We start from the raw sequence: 19,762 nt of genomic DNA, 5'->3' as shown, positions 1-19,762 counted from the left end.
ATTAACATGAAATTCTTTTCACTGAGCAATTACTGTACGACACGATATACATTACAGACGACCAACTTTCTTTCTAAAAGCATTGTCCAAATCTCACCAGTATTTAGAGCCATGATTTGGGGGCGCAATAATGTTGATCAATTTGCGATTTACCAACATTCTAATTCTCCATAGTAAGGAATGACCCATATTATATTATATTACGCAATATTTCTACTTAGTTATCAATATGCGCTGTCCAACAAACATTGTCACCATCAGCCCGGAAACAGACTTTAAAAACCACAGGTGTCAATAATGAAGTTGGTCTGAAAATTGAACAACATGAAAGGAATGGTTGCCCATGTGGAGATGTAATCCGTGCAGATTTTAAAGTACGTTCTCAGACAATATATGGTTTCCTTAATGAAAAGTTACCTTTGCTTCAGAAACCCTCCAGCCTCCATTATGACACACAGACCCCCACAGTCCGTCATGGCGGATCTCTAGACGGCCCTGGTTCACAGTCGGTCCCACCAATCGCACGTTTGGGTCCCGGGTGATGTTTTGGATCGGATCGTCTGGTGGGTTTTCTTTCCGGTTTAAAACGATGCGTTTGTCGGCGGATCCGATGGCACGAAGTTGTCCGACGACGGTCATGCCGACTCCCTCGTCGAACAAGATTTCAACACCAGCCTCTATAGTGAGCGTCGCATCTTCTCCCACAATGATCTCATGGGTGGCGATGTACGGACTCCCAGATAGAGGAAAGGTATGGTTGCGGTAGTAAGATCCTCCAACCTGAGTGACGTAGACATACACGTATTGGATATTTTGCGCCGCCGCCAGGCAGACCAGAGCCACCAGCAGGTGGACTCCGCACTTCATCCCGAACTTCATTGTTCTGAGTCGGAGGTGTACGGCTGGCGTGGTTTAAATACTAGTAGTCGGGCCAAAACAAATCAATTATTTGTTTTTACTTTGTGTATATGTTTGGAAACCAGCCTACACTGTACAATTCTTAAAGATCCTGCGTTGTAAAAAGAAACTAACTAACCTGAGTGCTTTATTGTGCTATTTTTCCGCGCAAAAGATATTGCTTAGCGCAAAATTTACAACAAGCACCCCGCTTAAGGTTAGTTTTATCGCTATGCACAATCGGTGTTTGCACACAAAAAGCGCCATTACGATTCTCACCTTTGTACTGATGTTAATTAACGTGAGATGCTGGGTGGCTTGTCAACACCTGATTTGAAAATAACTGTATCCAACATACCATAGGTAACGACGTTGCTAGACATACAAACAAGGTATGTTTGTTTACCGTCTATTGTATATCAGCACAATTGTGTCGGTATTCCTGACAACCAAGGTACAAACATACATTCATTCTGGTCGAGGCCAGAAATTATCTTTGAGATTTGTGTATAATTTAACCTCAGTAAGTACCAAGCATCTGTGGCGATAAAATTGAGGAATTTGTATACTTTACAAAGGCGCTTATTTATGTAAACTAATGTGTTTGAGCTCTTTTCTTCAAAATTGGAATCTGACATTGATATGCTCCTTTTTACTGGGCATTAGCATTTGAAGTTACAAACACTCATTGAAGACACACATAGCGAGAGATGTAAAAGTAAGTAGCTTTTAATTTCCAAAGTAAAGAATACATGACTGAGAATCAATTGTGTCCTTGTCGGACATTAAAGCAGTTAAAGCGCTTTAGAATATAAAAACATTTCATAGACATTCTTAATGATATCATATAGCTATTCATCAATCAAAACATAATTTCCATACAATTTAATCAGGAGAATTTTAGAAGCTGAGACGTGTGACATTAGTGTAACCGCACGTGTGATAACACCAAACAAACACGTGTTTACAGTCAGCACAACGGAGACCCCGAGAACTGATGATAAGACCATTCCGTTGAAATTCTGCCAGCCATTTTGCGATTTTGTCCCTCCCTTTACCACCTAAGCACTTTTGCCTCCTGATCGGCATACATGTACCATCATTGCAACACTCTCTACTCGAGTTCAGGAATGCCCTTACAGAATTATACAGTATGAAAGTCTTATAATTCTAACCACGGATAAATTCTGTTGAATTTTTTTATCTTCATTCATTTACATTTAGGATAAGCTAATATTGAGGTCCTTTCTCACCAACAAAGCACGTATGATGTACTTAAATGATCATACATATGATATAAAAGAAATAATTACAAAGAAGATAAAGTGTAATGAAATTCACTAACAGCTACGAGTACATTTGATTTGATTTGCAAGTTTAAGATGCTTTGAGTACACACTTCAAGCTCCTGCGCGGAGCGCCGTTATTCTACTTCACATAGCTACATAAAACACGAAATGCTAAAAGAAAAACTGACCAAGCAAAAAAAAGCCTTAACATCCCACTTGACATTCGACAAAAACACTTGATTATGTCAAGACTGGTTCGGCGGGGTATGACCGGAAGACACGGTTCCTGTAAACCCAAGCTTGGGGCGGATTTAGGCGTTCCTCAAGATCTGGTGTTTCCGCCCGGGGTTCTTCTTCTTCCTCCTCCGGTACGACTTTAGTCTTCCTACGCTTGATGACGTAGACGAGAACAGCCGTCAGAAGTGCCACAGCCGCGACACCTCCCGCTATGGCGCCGATGTACTCCGGCCGCTGGTACCAGCTCAGCTGGGCTGGTATTGCTCCTACAAACGTAGATTCGCTTGGTTATTTCCACAACAGAACAGAAAAATACGTCGCAACTATGGAACATATGTTGATTGTTGACGACGAATGTGTTCAGACAGTCAGCACACCAGGGAGTAGTATCCGTAAACTTAGTATTCGATGGTATTTGAAACAAAACAATACAAGTTTTTGCCTATGATAATACAAGGAAAACTGAGAAGCAAAAATGATAACATGCCACATGTACTAAGAAGGTGTACACAGACATGAGTATTCCTAAATAAGCTTACCAATTGTGGTAGATGCAGTTACTTCTTCAGTTGTCTCAATGGTAGTGCCTGCCTGATCTTGGGCTGTTGTATTGAGGCCTTGGACGGTTGCATTAAGACCTTGGACGGTTGCATTAAGACCCTGGAGGGTTGTTGTAAGCAGACTGTCGTCTGTATGGGGAACGACTGTCGTCTCTGTGGGGAACCATTCTGGCGGGAACGTGACGTTGATTGGAGGCGATGGGTCGTTCGTGATGACAACGTTCACCCGGAGGTCGCAGTCCAATGGCGGTGAGCCAAGGTCCGCAGCTCGCACGGTCAGCGACACGAAGGACATGTTGATGGAAGAATCGTTCAGTGAGGTTGTCAAGTAAAGGTCACCTGTGCTAGGATTCACCTGAAACTCGCTTGACAGGTTACCCTTCCTATCACTGATGCTGTACTGGAGATGGCCAGCTGTTCCAGTGTCGCGGTCCAGTGCTGACACAGTCGTAATGACGTCGCCGGGTTTGCTGAAGCCTGCATAGAGATGTGCGGGGCCGTCTTGTGGCTGGCAGACAGGAGGAGTGTTGGCGCTTATCTGTGTAACAACGGCTCGAACTGTCGCTCTTCGCGATTTAGCTGGGTATCCGCCATCACTCGCCACAACCTCTAGTGGATACGTGCCTATCTCCAAGGCACGTTGTACTTGTATGCGTCCGTTCCTTTCGTCAATGACGAAGAAATCATTCGCTGACGCAAGACTAAATGTCACGTTAGAGAACGATGCAGACGCGTCATGGTCGCTTGCGTTGATGGTGATGACTTCGTGTCCAATAGGAGCGCTCAACACAACATGTACTTCGGACTCTTCAGCTATGCTCAGCGCAGGGATGTTGTCATTGTCGTCTGTAACCGTCATGACAACCGTAGCCGTTCCGGTTAGTGTCGGCGCGCCCCCGTCTATGGCTTCAACGATCAACTCGAACTCTTTGACTCCGATGGCTTCAAAGTCTAGCTCCATTGTTGTGGCAATGTCTGCTGTCCCGGGGACCAAGGTCAGTGCTGTAGTGTTGGTGAGCTCAACCGCTCTGTACTTCACCTCGCCGTTTACGCCGGTGTCGTTGTCAGCCGCTCGCACTGTCGCCACTACCGTTCCAACTGGAGTATTCTCCACGACGTGGATCCTGTAGATGTCTTGGGTAAAGTTGGGACGGTGGATATTTGGCGGGCTTTCCATCTCACACCCGTCTCCCTCGTACCCAGGGTAGCAGACGCAGGTGTCGGGTGCGAGACACGTTCCCCGGCTGGAACAGTTGCTGACCGCAGTGCAGTCTGGGATGGTGCACGCCTCTCCCGACCATGACGTGTGACAGGTGCAGACGTCATAGTCAGTGCACTCTCCGTGCCCTGAAACAGACAGACGTAAACCACAGCACGTTAAAGATCTCATAATTGCACAGATATGAGTCATATGACGCATACGTTTTAATACAGCACTGAAATCTAACTTTATCGTTTAAGACCAATTATATATGTCGGAATGCTACGACTAAGGTTTAGATTTATATCTAATTATAGATTTGCACTTTGTTTTGATTTTGTATTATATTTTGGTTTGGTTTGTAATCCGTGACCCCGCCCTCACCCTCGACCTTGTTGAAAAGCGGTCATTTGTAACCGAACAAGCTTTCGAGTTTAAATAAAGGCTTACTACTACTACTACTACTACTACATAGGGCAGCTTTCGAAACGCGTTTATCATGGGGTTTCAGTAACTTGATTCATTTTTACATAACACAGTAGCCTTACTTCCCCAATCAACAAGGCATTCTTACCTGAGCAGTAGTTGTTTTTCTGGCAGGAGAAGTCGCTACAGTTGACGCCGCCGTACCCCTGGTCACACTCACACAGCAGAGGCTCCACACACACGCCGTGACCTGAACAGTCGTTCCGGCCGGAGCAGTCAGGTCTGCTGCAATCATCCTCGTCATAACCCTTGAAGCACCTGAGTTTTAGGGTAAAGAAAAAAACGATCAAATTGTTCACTTTATCCTTCTTTCTCATATAATATAGCAGTCAATTTCAATACAAACTTATACAATGTATTTCTACTGATTGATTTCTGGCTCATTTTAACATCACCATTACACCTCCTCACTAGAATTCTACCAAAGCAGGCCTGATGTCTATAATGTTATCTATTCAAAAAGTGAGTTGTGTCAGAACTCTTCTCTTGTTGACTCCCGTCATTACTACGGGGGGAAATGTTCAGATTGGGCAAGAGAGACAAGTACCTGCACACATGTGCCCCTGAAGACTCGTTCTTCACACAAATCCCGTTCCCGCTGCAGTTGTTCAGCTCAGGACAGGTCTGTACGAGACTGCAGTCCTTCCCGTCATACCCCGGGTAACAGCGGCACAGGTTGGGCGCGATGCAGTCTCCCTGGCGGGAGCAGTGGTTGACCAACGGGCAGTCAGGCAAGGCGCACGAGCTCCCGGCCCAGCCCCAGTCACAGGCGCACACGTCAATGTCCACGCACAGCCCATGTCCTTTATAACAGCAATAAAGCAACTTAACTAGAGTCTATTGATCAGTTACTTTAACTTTGCATCAGGAGACTTCATCTGCATCAGGCAGTACGTAAAGGCTCTACTACGTCGGGTACATGCCAATGGTTAGGACATTTATATAGTAGGTCCTTAACACATTTTACATCAGCATTTCATGGAATTGAATTATTCTAGTAGCATACGGCCGTAACAAATTTCTCTTACTGTTTTGCTGTATGACGAATTGCTCCCATCAAAGTGCTAGTTTTGTTTGTTACCTGTGCAGTTGTCGAGGTTCTTGCAGGAGAACTTGTCACATTTGTCGCCTGTATAGTCCTCCTCACACAGACACGTGTCGTGATCCACACAGACGCCACGGGAGGTGCAGTTATCAGTCTTGTAACAGGTGGGGACCTGGCTGCAGTCCGATCCTGGAAATATCATTTCATAACCTGTCAAGAATGTTTCGGTTCAGAATGGCTGATGATCCCTTGTCATGTTTACAAATTTTGAAATAGTATATCATTAAGACTCTAAGACATGTATATATTAGGAATGCAATTACCTATATATCCGGGGACGCACGCACATACGTTTGTTTTCACACAGGATCCATGCTGCTCATCGGTACAGTTGTTAACTGCATGGCAAGTTGCTACCAAACATGGAGGGAGAAAAATTAGTTAGTTGGAGTAAGCTAATTAAGTACCACAAATAACAAAGTTATACTAGTCGTTTTCTTATTTTCTTCTTATTGATAATCAGTTTTCAAAATCATTAGAGTTTTACGAAATATGTTCAAATTATGATGATTACGGTATTTGACGGAAAATCTTCTTACTTACCGCGTTGGGAGCAGCTTGTTCCCTCCCATCCCGGCTCGCACTGGCAGAACCCGAGGACGCACTTCCCGTGTTCTTCGGAACAGTCCGTGCAGTTGCCTACGTCACAGTCCGGACCTGACCAGCCCGGCATGCACTCACAAGTGCTGTTCACGCAGCGCCCTCTACCGGAGCACTGGGAAGGACACCCTGTAACAAATAACAACCATTGCGCCGTTGCTTCAATATTAAACAATTAAGAGACAGCACTTAGGATTCCAGTGATATATATGTAATGAGAACCACTAGTCTACGTACCGAGTTTGAAGACTTCCTGTTGTGAGAAGGTCCTGTCGTTTGTAATGGCGACATCAAAAATGCATTCTTCCAGAAGGACACCTGACAGGCCGAGCTGTGCGCATGTCTCTTCTGCCACCTGTGGGGGAACAAATACATCACCTTAACCAGCACGTCGGCAGAACGTACTGCGCCTGCGCAGAACCCCGTATTTTTGCGTTTTTCGTTGGGTTTTTGGTCAACGTTGCATCAGAATTTTGCCTGTTGCAGAGGGTATTCTTTCCGACACAACATTTGGAAACTACTGTCGAAATGCTAACCTTATATGAGCGAATACAACCTTATATGAGACATTCTACCAAAGTGCTATGTACAATACATTACGGGTTTGCGCAGGTGCAGTACGTTCTGCCGACGTGCTACCTTAACCCCTTAGATTAAGCCACCAAAAATCTCGTATTGGGAAAGATGAAGGAAATCGTTGTTAGTTACGACTACACAAGGATAGGGAATTTTTCTATTCCTCAGAATGGAGCTCTAAAAGTCTCACCTTTCGTTGCTCCGGTGTGAGTCCGGCCAAACCTAATGTTGGTTTGTGATTTGGGTCGGTATATGCTCCATCCATGACGTCATCGATGTGGAAGTTGGAAGAGTCCCAGGACCAGGAACCCAGCAGGCCAGAACCGCCGTGCGTGGTGATTATGCGCCCTGTGTGGACATTTGGGGTTTTTTTTTCGAATATGATAAAGGTAGATGTCATGCAGCTTTGTCAAATACTACTTACAATAACATCTTTATATCCCATGATGCAATGTTGTTATCTACGCACTGAAGATGCAAAGTATATGTACAATGACAGAAAGTGTGAGATATAGGGGAAAAGAGAAAAAGTATCAGGAGTTTAGTATACATGACTCAGCGAATGACAGCGCATCCCCCTGCAAGGTTCCGTCCGGTCCCCTGAAGTCGTTGTCCTTGACACCATCCATGTATCCACACAGTCCCTGCGTCTTCTCCTTAAAGGCTGCAGTCGGGCTGAAGATGATGTTCAGGTACTGACGACCCATACTGGGGGAGAACCGGATGTCAAAGGCGACAGATGCTCCTGGACAATTAGAAGTAGAAACAAATCAGAAATGACATGTACCGTGTTCTGGGCCTATGATCATAGAATCGAACACATTGACACAAACTAAATATGTAGCCATGCCTTCTTTAAGTTTAGAGATTGCAAAGCTATAGTTACATGACCTTACCTGATTCAAAGGTGAATGAAAACAGTACCACCTCTCCGGACTGAGACCCTCTGGTTCTCGGGATCTCCACCAGAAGATGGACCGTGCCGTTGTTCAGAACGTACTTCTGTCCCGAGCTGACGGGCTGGAGACTGCCGTCAATCCTGGGTCATAAGAAACAAAAGGTGAAGAAATTTAATATTACCAGAACGTCAAAAACCTATCTACTGTAGAACCAAGTTTCTCGTCCTGCTCAGTAATCAGCATTCTACATGTTGGTACAAAGTACTAAATTTAAAACTTTTTGGAGACTGGAATGTACCTTAAATTCGGCAGGTCGTTCTCAGTCGCGTGTTCCGGTGTTGTTATGGTCACGACGCTGTGTCCGGTCTTCACGGCAGCAGCCCCGATCAGAGAGGCGCCGCTGTACGCGAACATGCGGGTCTGCACGCCGAAGTCGTTTTCTGGACTTTGGCAATCCCAGAACTCTCCGATGCCGTGATAGTCAAATGGAAAACCTGGGAAAAATAATTTGGCATGATACCCCCATCGATCACATGTATGAAAATTCAAAACTAAACATATCCTTGTATTTTATGAAATTGAATGTAAATTATATTATATTATCAGAGGAAGGAGAGTCTCAGGTGAAAAGTATGGACTGATCCATACCATCGAGAGTCTCAAGATGTGGATCTCCTCCTACTGGTCTCGGCATCCTCAGCTCACAACAGTCCCCAAACCACTGAGCGTGACACACACAGGATGATTGACAGCTGTCAGCCGATGACATGCACCGGCCGTTACCACTGCAGTCTTAAAAGAGAAAGATAAAACAACCAATTAATGGTGTTATATTGTTAGGGATGCGATTTTGATGAATGTCAACAGCAGTAGTGTCTCATCCTTGTCCCATTTTTAGAGAAGATTTCCATACTATAAGTTTGACCTCAAAGTTATAATCGTACCTTGACAAGGTCTACAGTCAGGCTGCCTACAGTCCACGCCCATCCTGCCCACCACACATGTAGGCGGAGCCCCGCACTCAGTCTTCTGTGGACACTTACAGCTACAGCCCACCCACACAGGCTCTTCTCCATTCTCACAGTCAGGGCAGCTACGCGGGGCATAAATTAGAGTTAGGAAAACCAGAAAAAAATGCCATTGTTTGAAGACAAATTTTGAAAAAAATATAATTAAAATTTGTTGGTTTTTCGATCAAGCTTCAAAATTCTAATCGTTCACCCAAGTTTACTCCTGAAAATTCTCTTGTAAAAGTCCTAAATACTGTTTTTATATAACATTCCTACATCTGATTCAGTAACCATCTCTTATGACTGGACCACATGTAAGAGTCCTGACCTGTCTGAACACAGACAGCCGTCCGGACCCAGGACGGACTCCTGACAGTTCCTACAGCTGCAGCTGCAGGGGCACCTGCCATCTGCCGCGATGACGTCACTGCTGCCGTCCGCACATTCACAGGAACACTGAAGCACAGAGTAGGTCTGAGTTACAATCAACTCAACGTGAATCCACTATATCCAAAACACTTCAGCCATGCGCTTTTTTACACTTCTCATTCATTCATATGGTGATAATTTGCAGTGCTATAAGCAGCAATCTACTAGTATTGCGATGATGAACAGTGCTTACGTCACATTCCCCATTACCGCCCGGTACCATCTCCCTGGTACTGTTGTCGGCACACAGACACGGGCAGCGGAGCCGGCCTGATTCCGGATCCGGAACCTTCATAGACCCATCCGGACACCGCTCACAGTTACATCCACCTGGGCCGTCCGGATGCTGTACAACACATAACAGCATGTGACGATATGCACATTGCAATTCAGTAGTTGATGCCTCGCATTTCTGTTTAAGCTAGAAAATCTAAGGCGAGAAAACCGGGTAGTGTATAAAGGGTGTTGCTGCGTTGATAAATTAGACTATCAACCAAGAGACTTCTATCTAAAATTTGCAAACTTCAAGATACAATAGTTTCTAAACTAAATGTACTGTGTTCAGCTACTGCGCTGCATGATGTACAGAGTAGGTGATAGACGCATAGATTGAAGAGTTAAGCTTTACCGTGAAACTGACGGTTCCATCTGGGCAGGTACAGGGGCATTGGCAGACGCTGGTGTCGGCAGGATGTGATAAGGAAGCCTCTCCGCCGGGACAGTGACAAACTTTTGCACAGGTGTTGATGTCAGTGGTCTGGGCTGCACAATACCTGGTGACACAATAGAACACGATATTCGCTTGAACCAAATAGACCATTGTCATACCAGAACGCACAAGTAATGCAGCTACAGGTATTCGTCTATCTTATTTGACACTGAGCACAGTATTTTGACAACTTACAGGTCTGAGTCCATCCACGTTCCGTCCCTCCATTCCTTTTCTTCCGAGTGGACCACAGTGAAAAGATCCACCTCAAACCGTCCCTTCAGGTAGTCTAACTGTGACGTCACCCCCACCCGTTGTGGTCGGTCGGCATGTGGACATGCCTGTGAGCATGTCTCTGTGGACGTCCTCAACAGAGCCTTCGCCTCAACAGACGCCGTCATGCGGTAAGGAAATACGTCTTCATTCTCATTACCTGTTGATGAATCATGATAATTCAATTATATAATTAACTTGATATGTCTCGAAAGCTCCCCAGCATAGCTGAAGTTTTGTTGTGTGTATTTGTATAAATATTTTGTCCAAATTGATATGTGTAGTTTGCGTGATGATCGCGATATCTTGTAAGTTGTTGTAACTGGAGGTATGGAGATGTATCTTCATGATATTTAGTAGGTAGGTTGGCGTTGGGACTACAAAGGTCAAAGTCGAATATGGGTATTCTAGCGGCTTTCTTCCAGACTGCAGTGGTATTCACGGGTTTGATATCTCGTCTTCTCGAAATGCTTTTTAGGCGGCAGCTGGGGTACCTGATGTGCATTTGTGGCAAATAACATCACCTACCAAACAGCTGCTGAAGTCCTGCTGTAGCCGTGTCTGCCTCGGTTTCGTCCCGTACAGGCAGGTCCAGGTAAAAGGTGGGCGTGGCCACCATCTCCATGACAACGAACTCATCACTTTCCTGCGCCCCACCTTCGTACGATGTTATGGAGATTCTTGAGGAAGACTGTCGTGCACATATTAAAGACAAATACACACCAGGTCAAAATGCGAAAGATACCATTTACAAGCCGAAGGGGTCATCCTAATATTCACATATTGAATACTACTATTGAACAGAATTGGCAGAAGCTATATCTTTGCAAACATACATCGTTGAACATAAAAAGGCTGTGTTTTGAGTTCTTGAACGAGGGAGAACAATGTATCTCAGTATTCCATTTCCTTTACTACAAACAATGAAATAATAAACTAACCGCCTCCTCATTCTGGTCAAACTGAAACCACTGGCTGCCATCTTGTGGACTCCATCCGGCGAAAGCGTCGATGTCTGGTTTGCTCACCGTCCCGGACATCTTCACAGTTCCAGCTGACTAGAGTTCAGAATATGCCCAAATTAATGCATGGCATGATACATGCAGTACTAGTACTTGTACAATGTTTTAGATAATTAATTCCACTATCATGTTGCTCATAGAGCCACTTTGATGGTCTGCAACATCTACATTGACAAATGTTTGAATTCATAGAAAGTTAAATGTCGTATCAGGAACGTGACATAATATATATACAGAGGAACAGGTCTTACTGATGCATCAAGAGCGTATTCCAGGGAGACTGATGCCCACTTCTCTCCTGGGATGCAGACGTCGTCCATGATACAGGCTCGCACCTTCTCTTTATTGGTTTGTAGCGATAGGCTATCACGGTAAGCAGACCTGAACCTACATAAATGAAATACGCAACTAATTACAATATCACGTTGTTATAACGTTGCATTCATCTATTTACAGAGTATGTCTGCTCATTCATGTGACAAAATGGAAGATATGAACTGCATTCTACTTACCCTCGGAATGCTTCAGCTTCGCCTGCCAGTTCTATCTCCACATTCCCTCCAATAAACTGGACTTCAGCCTTCTCCAGTGTCCTCCTGCGGTACCCTACCATAGACAGGGTGTCAGACAGGCCGATGTCGGCGGTGAAACTGGCGTTGACGCTCGCTGTGAGTTGGAAGGATCTGCCCTAGTATTGTTTAGGAAACATGCGATTAAGGTATAGATTTAAATGTTGTAATGCAGATTACAAGATACATCCAACTTTAGGAAAATGACATAAGCTAGAAAATAAGGTGTATTTGATATCTGCAGGAAGAAACAACAGATAGGAGACACCCATGTTCACCTTGAAAATTACATCTTTGTTTTTTGTTTTGTTTTCTGTTCTTTACCTACCATAACGACGACTTCTTCAGCAGCTATGTCCCATCTCATTGCACTGTTTCCGGCACTTGTTGGACTTGTTCGGAGTTCTGTGGTGCCTGCCGTTATGGGCTCCGCTTCCATGACAATGAACCCAGAGTTCACACGTTTAGACAGAACCTGGAACAGTGGATTGATTGAACAGTATGGGTAAGTATTTGATTAATCCGTGGCACATACGAGTACAAAACTCTAGCTCTACAGTAGAAATAGCCTGCGCACCTTTGCGGCGAACCTGCCGGTTTTCCTGCCCACCACCACACTAGTATTGCCCGGCTGCAGCAGGAGATCCCGTGCCTCGGCAATCAGCAACCCGGTCTCACCTGTGGGGCCGCCCGAGCACGACAGGGGAGGGGGCACGGTGTCAAACTCCTCCTGAATACTGTTCAAAAGAAAGGATGAATACGTAAGCTTATAAGGATCTAAGGAATGCTATTGTTTTCAGTAAGTTATATACATAGCTGATAGCTGATACAATGAAAAAGAATATGAAAAAGAATACTTTAAAAGATAATCTTATGTAGGTTATAATTAGCTATACCTGTATATTCCTCCTGAGCAGTCTGCCAGGTTTGTGTGGATGACGGTACCGAAGGCTGTGTTGGAAATCTTGGTCACGAACTCCAGCATCCCGTTACTGTGGTTCCCCACGATGACATCCCCGGGGTTGATGACCGGTAGGTTAGGATCACTCTCTCGGAAGACCAGACGCAGGCTGCCGCTGGGTCCCACACATTTGTAAACCTGGACATCTGAAGAGGTATAAGAAACGTTAACAAAGCTAAATGTGAACTGTGATTTAAGCCATTACGTTAGCTTTGTCCACATCTCAAAAATGTCATGTTTTGTTTGATATGTGATTATACTTGTTCATGTCGACAAAGCAATCACTGTTTCAGTCCACAGCAATGACCATGTACATTCAAGCGTTTGTTTCAGTCAGCCTCGATGAATGGTCAGTTTGTAAATTTGGGGCGGCTTACCAGGGTTTATGACGTGCGTGTTGTCTCCTTGAAACGTTCCGTTCCCTCGGATGACGCTCTTTATGACAGAAAGCGACGGTTCCTGTTCTATGCTGCTGAAATCCACGACTGGCTCAAGCCGGACCCTCTGGCTGAAGTCCGCGTAGTTGAACATGTCCTCCAGGGTAGCAGGATGCGCAGCGACTAAGGTGTAGGCTCCTGGAGATAACAGATGAAACAGAAATGTGAAAAGATGAAGATAGAGACATCCATACTCTAGCCGTAAGTAAATGTAGCCTGAGTGTCAGCCTTACTAGCTTTCGTCCGCTCCTCAAGATCCGCTCCCCGCCAACAGCGGATCTTGGGGAGCGGACGAAAGCTAACAAGGCTGACACTCAGGCTAAAGTAAATGTGCAGAACATGTGCCACACCATACCACGCACCTTCAGTCACCACCTGCTCGACCTTGTGCAGCACGCCTCCCGCCTGAGGACTGGACAGCACCTGGCCGAGCTGCACGTCCAGCTCTCCCTCCTGGATGAACAGGGTAGCGCCCCAGGACGAGAAGCGGACCCGGCAGTGGTAGAGAGGGTCGCCGTCTGACGGGACGTACTTCACGTTGTGAGCGGTCAGGATCTTCTCAATGCGTGTTGTGTCGTTGTAGAGAGGGTAGACAAAGCCCTTTGGACATCGGCTCTGGTCCCAGACTTTACAGTAACCGTTCTCCTTGAAACAAATTATAGATGTACTTTATTAACCAGTCAAGACGCACCTTTTATTCAGCAGTACATTTAGTTCAGCAGTTGTAAATTTATACTATGGGTGATTTTACGTACATGTTAATAAGACAGGATTTTCACATATCAAGAACAGTTTAAACCAAGATGATTTGGGATACTAGTAGGTAGAGAGTACATTTTTAGTTTTCAGAGAGTTTTAGAGTTACTGAATCAACCTACCGTGTCCTTAAAGCATCCCTCTACATCCTCGCACCTCAGACAGGACTCAACAGTAGTGGTTGACAAGGACGAGTTACACTGCCGAAATTCACAGTCAACAACCTGGGGGTAAAAGGAATGTGATCATTGGTTGAACCCCTTTTCAATGATATACCTAGGGAAATTTCTATTTGAACACCATAACTATGACTTGGGATCTGTAATTGGAAACATGTCATGTAATAGATACTGATAATAAAAATAGACAAGCACATAGATGAACATAGATATAATTTGTTTCACATACTTCTATGTGGCCCGAGCAGAGCCCCTTGTTGCCGACAGTGAAACAGTTGTGGTAGAACCATGTAGGACAGGGGATGACGTCAGGTCCGCCGTACAAGCCAGATTCACATGACTGAGTCTGGTCACACCACCCACAGCCCACGGACCGGACACACGACTTACACGTGCTGAACCTACTGCAGAAACTTACTGTACATCCACGACCCTACGGAGGAAGGAATTAGCCATCAGGTACATGTCATGAGCCATTGCTTCATGATATTCAAGCAACGAAGATTATTCATGCATCTGTGAAATTATGAACAAGGAAACATTCAACTAATTGCCTTCGACTAGAAGGCTATGAAATCGTTTTGGCACTGTTTGTTTAGACATGTTTTCGTACCTGCCATCCGTTCCTACACCTGCAGACGTTAGGCCCGACACACACGCCGAATTCACCGCAATCGTCTAGATCCTGGCAGTTCGGCTGGGAGCAGTCCGCCCCGTCCCAGCCCCTGTCACAGTAGCAGGTCGCCACAGCCCCTGTCCCGGTAACCTGGCAGGCACCGTGCTGGGAACAATCGTTGGGGCAGCCGCGCACTGGGAGGCATTGGAAAATGTAATTATGGAGACAAATTGTTTATTTGTTTATTAAAATTTACCAGCACATGCATGGAGGGGGAGGGAGAACAGGTGGGTCACCTTTACCAGCTCCCTCCCCTAATTACATCAATAAAAACAGTATAAAACAGCATTGGATTTAAATACAATATGAAAGCAATACATAAATATACATACAAAAATATGGACATGTAATAAATCAAATATCATACTACATAAATGTCAGCGCGGTCTTAACGCTATGCATGTTCCACACCTGCAAGCCGTAGACCATGTACATATGTTGTCTGTGTCAAAGTTGTCCTGGAACTTGCCGATTACTGACTGGACAAGACACCGTTTGAATTGCAAAATGTCAGACTGACTTGTCGCTGCAACCCCCAAAGCCCTAACTGGCGTTTCTAGTTTATTCCATTCGGCCACTAGTCGGGGGATGTACGACATTGCAAATGTGGAAGTTTTGCAACGACTGGGAATCAGCATGTGAGCCCTACTACCCCCTAGTTAGTCTAGTGGAGAATGATACATAGTTCTGCATGTGTAAATCATATTGGCCAAGGACTTCACAAAAAGCATAATGTCAGCAATCTCTCTCCTGTGCGAAAGCGGTAACATGTTGAGATACTGTAATCTGCCCTTATAGTCGAGGGCACAATATGGCTTTTCCACAACAGGTCACATTGTAGTCTCTAGAAATGTCATATTGATATCCCTTTACTGTCATATCTAGCAATATTACGAATGCTAAAGAGTCCATATTAGCTTGTACCTTGTCCATTGTTGTCATAAAGCATCTACAGTGTACTCACCAGCAGGCAGTTTGCAGAAGTACGGATAGAGGGAGTCACACTGCGCCGCGAGGTCATCACCAACACCTGCATTTTCTCGATACACCCAGCATGCCTGTTCTGTGCTGGAGAGCTGGAAAAGAATAGATTGCCAAAGAAGTGTCTGTCGTCAACCATGGACGACTAACACCATTCTGTTATACAAGGTGAATATTCACTTCTACAAACGATACATTCGCTCACCTCCTGATCCATCCAAAATGGTTCTGGCGCGAAGTTGGCATCGTCTACTTGATTCTTCAGCGCAGCACTTAACATCTGCAGCTCCTTATCGGAGGCCTTCATGACTACCTGTGCGTATTGTTCCTGAAAGAAAACAACATGATATAATGATTGTGCTCTCACAACTTGAATGGGTAAATACCATATTGTACTTACTCCAGATGCAGATAGAATGTGGAGGTTATCCTTGTAACATTAAATAACCAGGACCTTGTGAGTATTTTAAGATACCTTGCATGAGTCCCAGGCGTCGTTCAATGTCTGAGCTGCACCCTTGTACTTATAGCAGTATCCAAGCTGCTCCTCATGAAACCAGGAATGGCGACAGACTCCTAACAAACAGACAACATCATGATATTGAACAGTTATCATCAATTCGCTACAGAAAATTGGGATACACATTGAAAACAGCTTCAAGCCTAGTATGCATATGATATGATTGTGTACATTTTATATGTAGATATGATTTCGTTACCTTTCTCGGGATCCTCTTCAAGGAACGGCTCGAACAGGACATCTGGAAGCTCTGGTCGGTCTCTCCTGTCTCGGATTCTCTCTCCGACTGCCGTGGGTTGATCAAAACCCCACCAATTGTTTGTGGCATCTACGCTGGCGAGTGAGCCAGTGTTCAAAGCGATGAGCTCTGCATCGTTGGCAGGATTATTTAGGACATTCTGATTGAGGTGGACGTCCGGGCCCGACACGGCGACAGTGTGCTTGTACCCCGGCCTCTGTCCGCTGTTGTGCTCCAGGCGGTTGTGAGTAAAGATCTGTATTTGACTTTGATGAAAATTTTCATCCACTTGCCAGTCCACAATGTACAGTGCGGTGTTGCGCTGAAAACTGTTTTTCTTGACACTTCCTGTTGTGTCCACCAGTGTCATGACGCTGAAGTCTGACGAAGCATCGTTAGATACAAAGTCGTTTCCTGAAATATGAGCCTGGCAGTCCCCTGTGCCATCGTTTGTAAGGTGGATGGATCCATGGCCATTGTTGGTGTCAAACGCGTTGTGAACAAGAGCAAATTCGCTTCGTCCCGAATTTTTGGCTAAGACTCCTTTCATGGAGTTGTCAGAAAAGTAGCTGTTCTTGATCGTACAGTGGATATCACTGGCATTCAAGAAGATAATGGCTTGTAAATCTTCGCCGTTTCGAGGGGTGTTTGCCGTAAGACGTATTCGCGAAATTGCTACTTCTGCTTCACTCTGGGTGGTGATGTTTACCACTGTGCCATTGTTGTTGCTGAATACACTGTCTGTAATCGTGCGCCTAGCAGCAGCTGGAAACAAATTAAAAAGATGAAAAGTTGATATAAGTAACATCAGTGGCATGGTTGTACATATGACTTCTGTGAACGACCAAGAAATATTGTCCCTTCAAAGTATATTTTTGCAAATCTGGAGACGTGATACGTAGAAGACATGTGAATTAAAACAGCTACAATATTCACCTGATGAACTTTCGATCTGGACTTCCAAGTACACGTCCTCGTCGTCTCTAGAAGACTGCAGCTGGACGCTGACACTGATTACTTCGGTCGAATGGAAAACTATGTTGTTTCGGTCATGATCCCGATAGTTTACTTCCCCAATTAATTGTTGTTGGTTTCTGTCGGAATACACACGTAACTTGGATGAACTCTGTTTCAACCGTGCTGTAATGACTCGCAAATGTATGTCCTTTCCTGTTCCCGCGTGGATATGCTTCACGCATTGGCTGTTCCCGGTCTTTTTTGTCTCGTACACGAAGTAAGCTCCGGCTGTTAGGAACAGATCTTCCTCTGAGTCACATAGTCCAATGACGTGTGCAAAGTTTTCTCTGTCGACGTATGCTTCCCATGGAAAAAGGGAGAGACTTCCCGTGATAAAGCTATTGTCTGTGATCCTGGCTCTGCTGACATAGACATTGCCTTGAGACCCGTAGATGACTATACCATTATCAGCCTGGCATTGGTGAATCTCAGAGTTGATGACAGACGTTTCGAAGCCGGGACCGAAGATTTCTAGACCTGACCCGGTACAATTTTCGATTAACACGTCAGAAACTAGTCCTCCCTTCTTTTCAATGGACAGGCCCGATGCAGTTTTGGAATGCAGAGTCCCACTTCCTGATATCTGGACATGGTTGAGAACAAACGATTCGTCACTTGCCATCCGTAACCCGCCCCATGCATTTGACGTACAGGTTGTATCTAGGATCGTTGAATGAGTGGATACTGGTGAACATCGAACAAAACGGCCACTTGAGCATGTTTGTCGAGTGAAGACAGGTTGGCCTCTGTAACAATGGACCAGCTTTTCCTCGTCTCCCTGGCAGTCAACGTAACCAGAAGTTACTGATTCTTCGTTGAGTGTGATTCTATAACTGGATATGTCCAAAGACGGGCCATATCCTAATTCACGACAGAGAATATCAATTTCCTCTGTGTTAAAATAACTCGGGCAGGCTTTGCACCAACTTCCCTCATGGAGAACTTCCATTTTCCCCTCCCATGGATATGTCCCTTCGGTTAGTCTAAACAAGCTAGACTGAACTTGAGAAATATGAGTTGTTGTTGTCAAACTTGGACCAAAGGATATCGGCTGCTGCTTCGTTCCGTTTGCCACCAATGTTCCCAGATTCAGCAGACCCACGCACGGATAGGCCTGAATTTCAACACCTGGGTCTATGGCCAGCGTCACGTTTGGTAGAATGGTCAAATCCGAGGTCAGAGTGTATGGACTGTTGTCCCGGGTCAGGCGAAGGTCACTGTACAGTCGTCCTCCAAGAAACGGTAATGGCATGTCCGGTCTTATTATCGGATCAGTCGGTGGGCTTATAGTTACGTCACTGCTGGTGAGGTATGGTAGATAAGCCACCCCAGCGTGGTTGTTGTGGTCATCAAAGTCAAAGATGGCGTCCCTAACATCATTTTCTATGGTTGTACCCCACCAATTAAATCGTCCATCAAGGAAGTCTTCCGCACTTCCTGACGGGATGTTGCTGCACACCTGATGATTGACCAAGGGGTTTTCAAACACGTTACGATGGAACCGGATGGCGCGTCGATATCCGTCAAACTGGAGGGTACAGGATGTGTTCCTGATGTTGTTGTCGTGTTGGAAGTTTCCATCAGTGTCCTCGTGGGAGTAGAAATTGTCATTGAAGACATTATAATCGATCACGGACGCTGACTCACGAATATTGTTCGACCATTGCAATATGATGGAGTGGATAGCGCGTCGTGCATTGTTTTGGTTGAACGTATTAGAACTGATATTGTGTGTCTCTGCTACTGCACTCAACACTAACACACCCGCGTGAGGGCAAACATTTCTTTCAAATGTGTTTCTTGAGATTTCAACATTTGACGCTGTTCCTGAAATGTGGAACGCGAATCTTTTGTTCCCACGGAAGGCACTGTTTATCACAGTCACGTCTGGTTCCTGTGCGCCACTGGTCTGAGCAGTAATGCGAGCACCGCCTCGTCCACTCTGCAGGAACTGCACATCGTCCAAGTGGAGTTGGCTGTTGCCTCGGATGTTAACGACCATGCCTATGCTGGAAGTACTGCGTAATGTTACATTTTTCACAAAGTAACGTGCGCCGTCGGTGTTGCTGTCAAATTTTATGGCTTCATAACTGTGTGCCAAAGCCTCAATGTCCAACAGTGTGGCTGTTCCTTTC

General features: G+C 45.2%; 1 protein-coding gene across 1 annotated transcript; it reads right to left on the bottom strand.

Annotated features, from left to right (window-relative positions):
- Nucleotides 1-1,679: 1,679 nt before the first annotated feature.
- Nucleotides 1,680-18,367, bottom strand: LOC109484591. The gene is made up of 35 exons (XM_019787919.1): nt 17,547-18,367; nt 16,572-17,375; nt 16,328-16,428; nt 16,058-16,180; nt 15,836-15,947; nt 14,809-15,005; nt 14,425-14,628; nt 14,139-14,240; nt 13,623-13,905; nt 13,201-13,398; nt 12,759-12,969; nt 12,440-12,599; nt 12,191-12,337; nt 11,806-11,981; nt 11,545-11,680; nt 11,213-11,329; nt 10,800-10,962; nt 10,194-10,431; nt 9,918-10,062; nt 9,483-9,635; nt 9,189-9,316; nt 8,795-8,943; nt 8,499-8,642; nt 8,149-8,344; nt 7,848-7,990; nt 7,502-7,696; nt 7,142-7,299; nt 6,613-6,730; nt 6,319-6,504; nt 6,039-6,128; nt 5,752-5,904; nt 5,218-5,473; nt 4,759-4,928; nt 2,963-4,330; nt 1,680-2,689 (listed from the first exon to the last, which is right to left on the bottom strand). The coding sequence occupies exons 1-35, from the start codon at nt 18,247-18,249 to the stop codon at nt 2,427-2,429; spliced, it is 8,190 nt and encodes a 2,729-aa protein (XP_019643478.1). The 5' UTR covers nt 18,250-18,367; the 3' UTR covers nt 1,680-2,426.
- Between the last annotated feature and the right edge of the window lie 1,395 nt (nt 18,368-19,762).

Source organism: Branchiostoma belcheri, unplaced genomic scaffold (assembly GCF_001625305.1).
Source record: "Branchiostoma belcheri isolate BF01 breed outbred unplaced genomic scaffold, Haploidv18h27 scaffold11, whole genome shotgun sequence".
NCBI classification, from domain to species: Eukaryota; Metazoa; Chordata; class Leptocardii; order Amphioxiformes; family Branchiostomatidae; genus Branchiostoma; species Branchiostoma belcheri.
The sequence above is the reverse complement of the archived record's forward strand: the minus strand, read 5'-3'. Positions and strand labels throughout refer to the sequence as shown.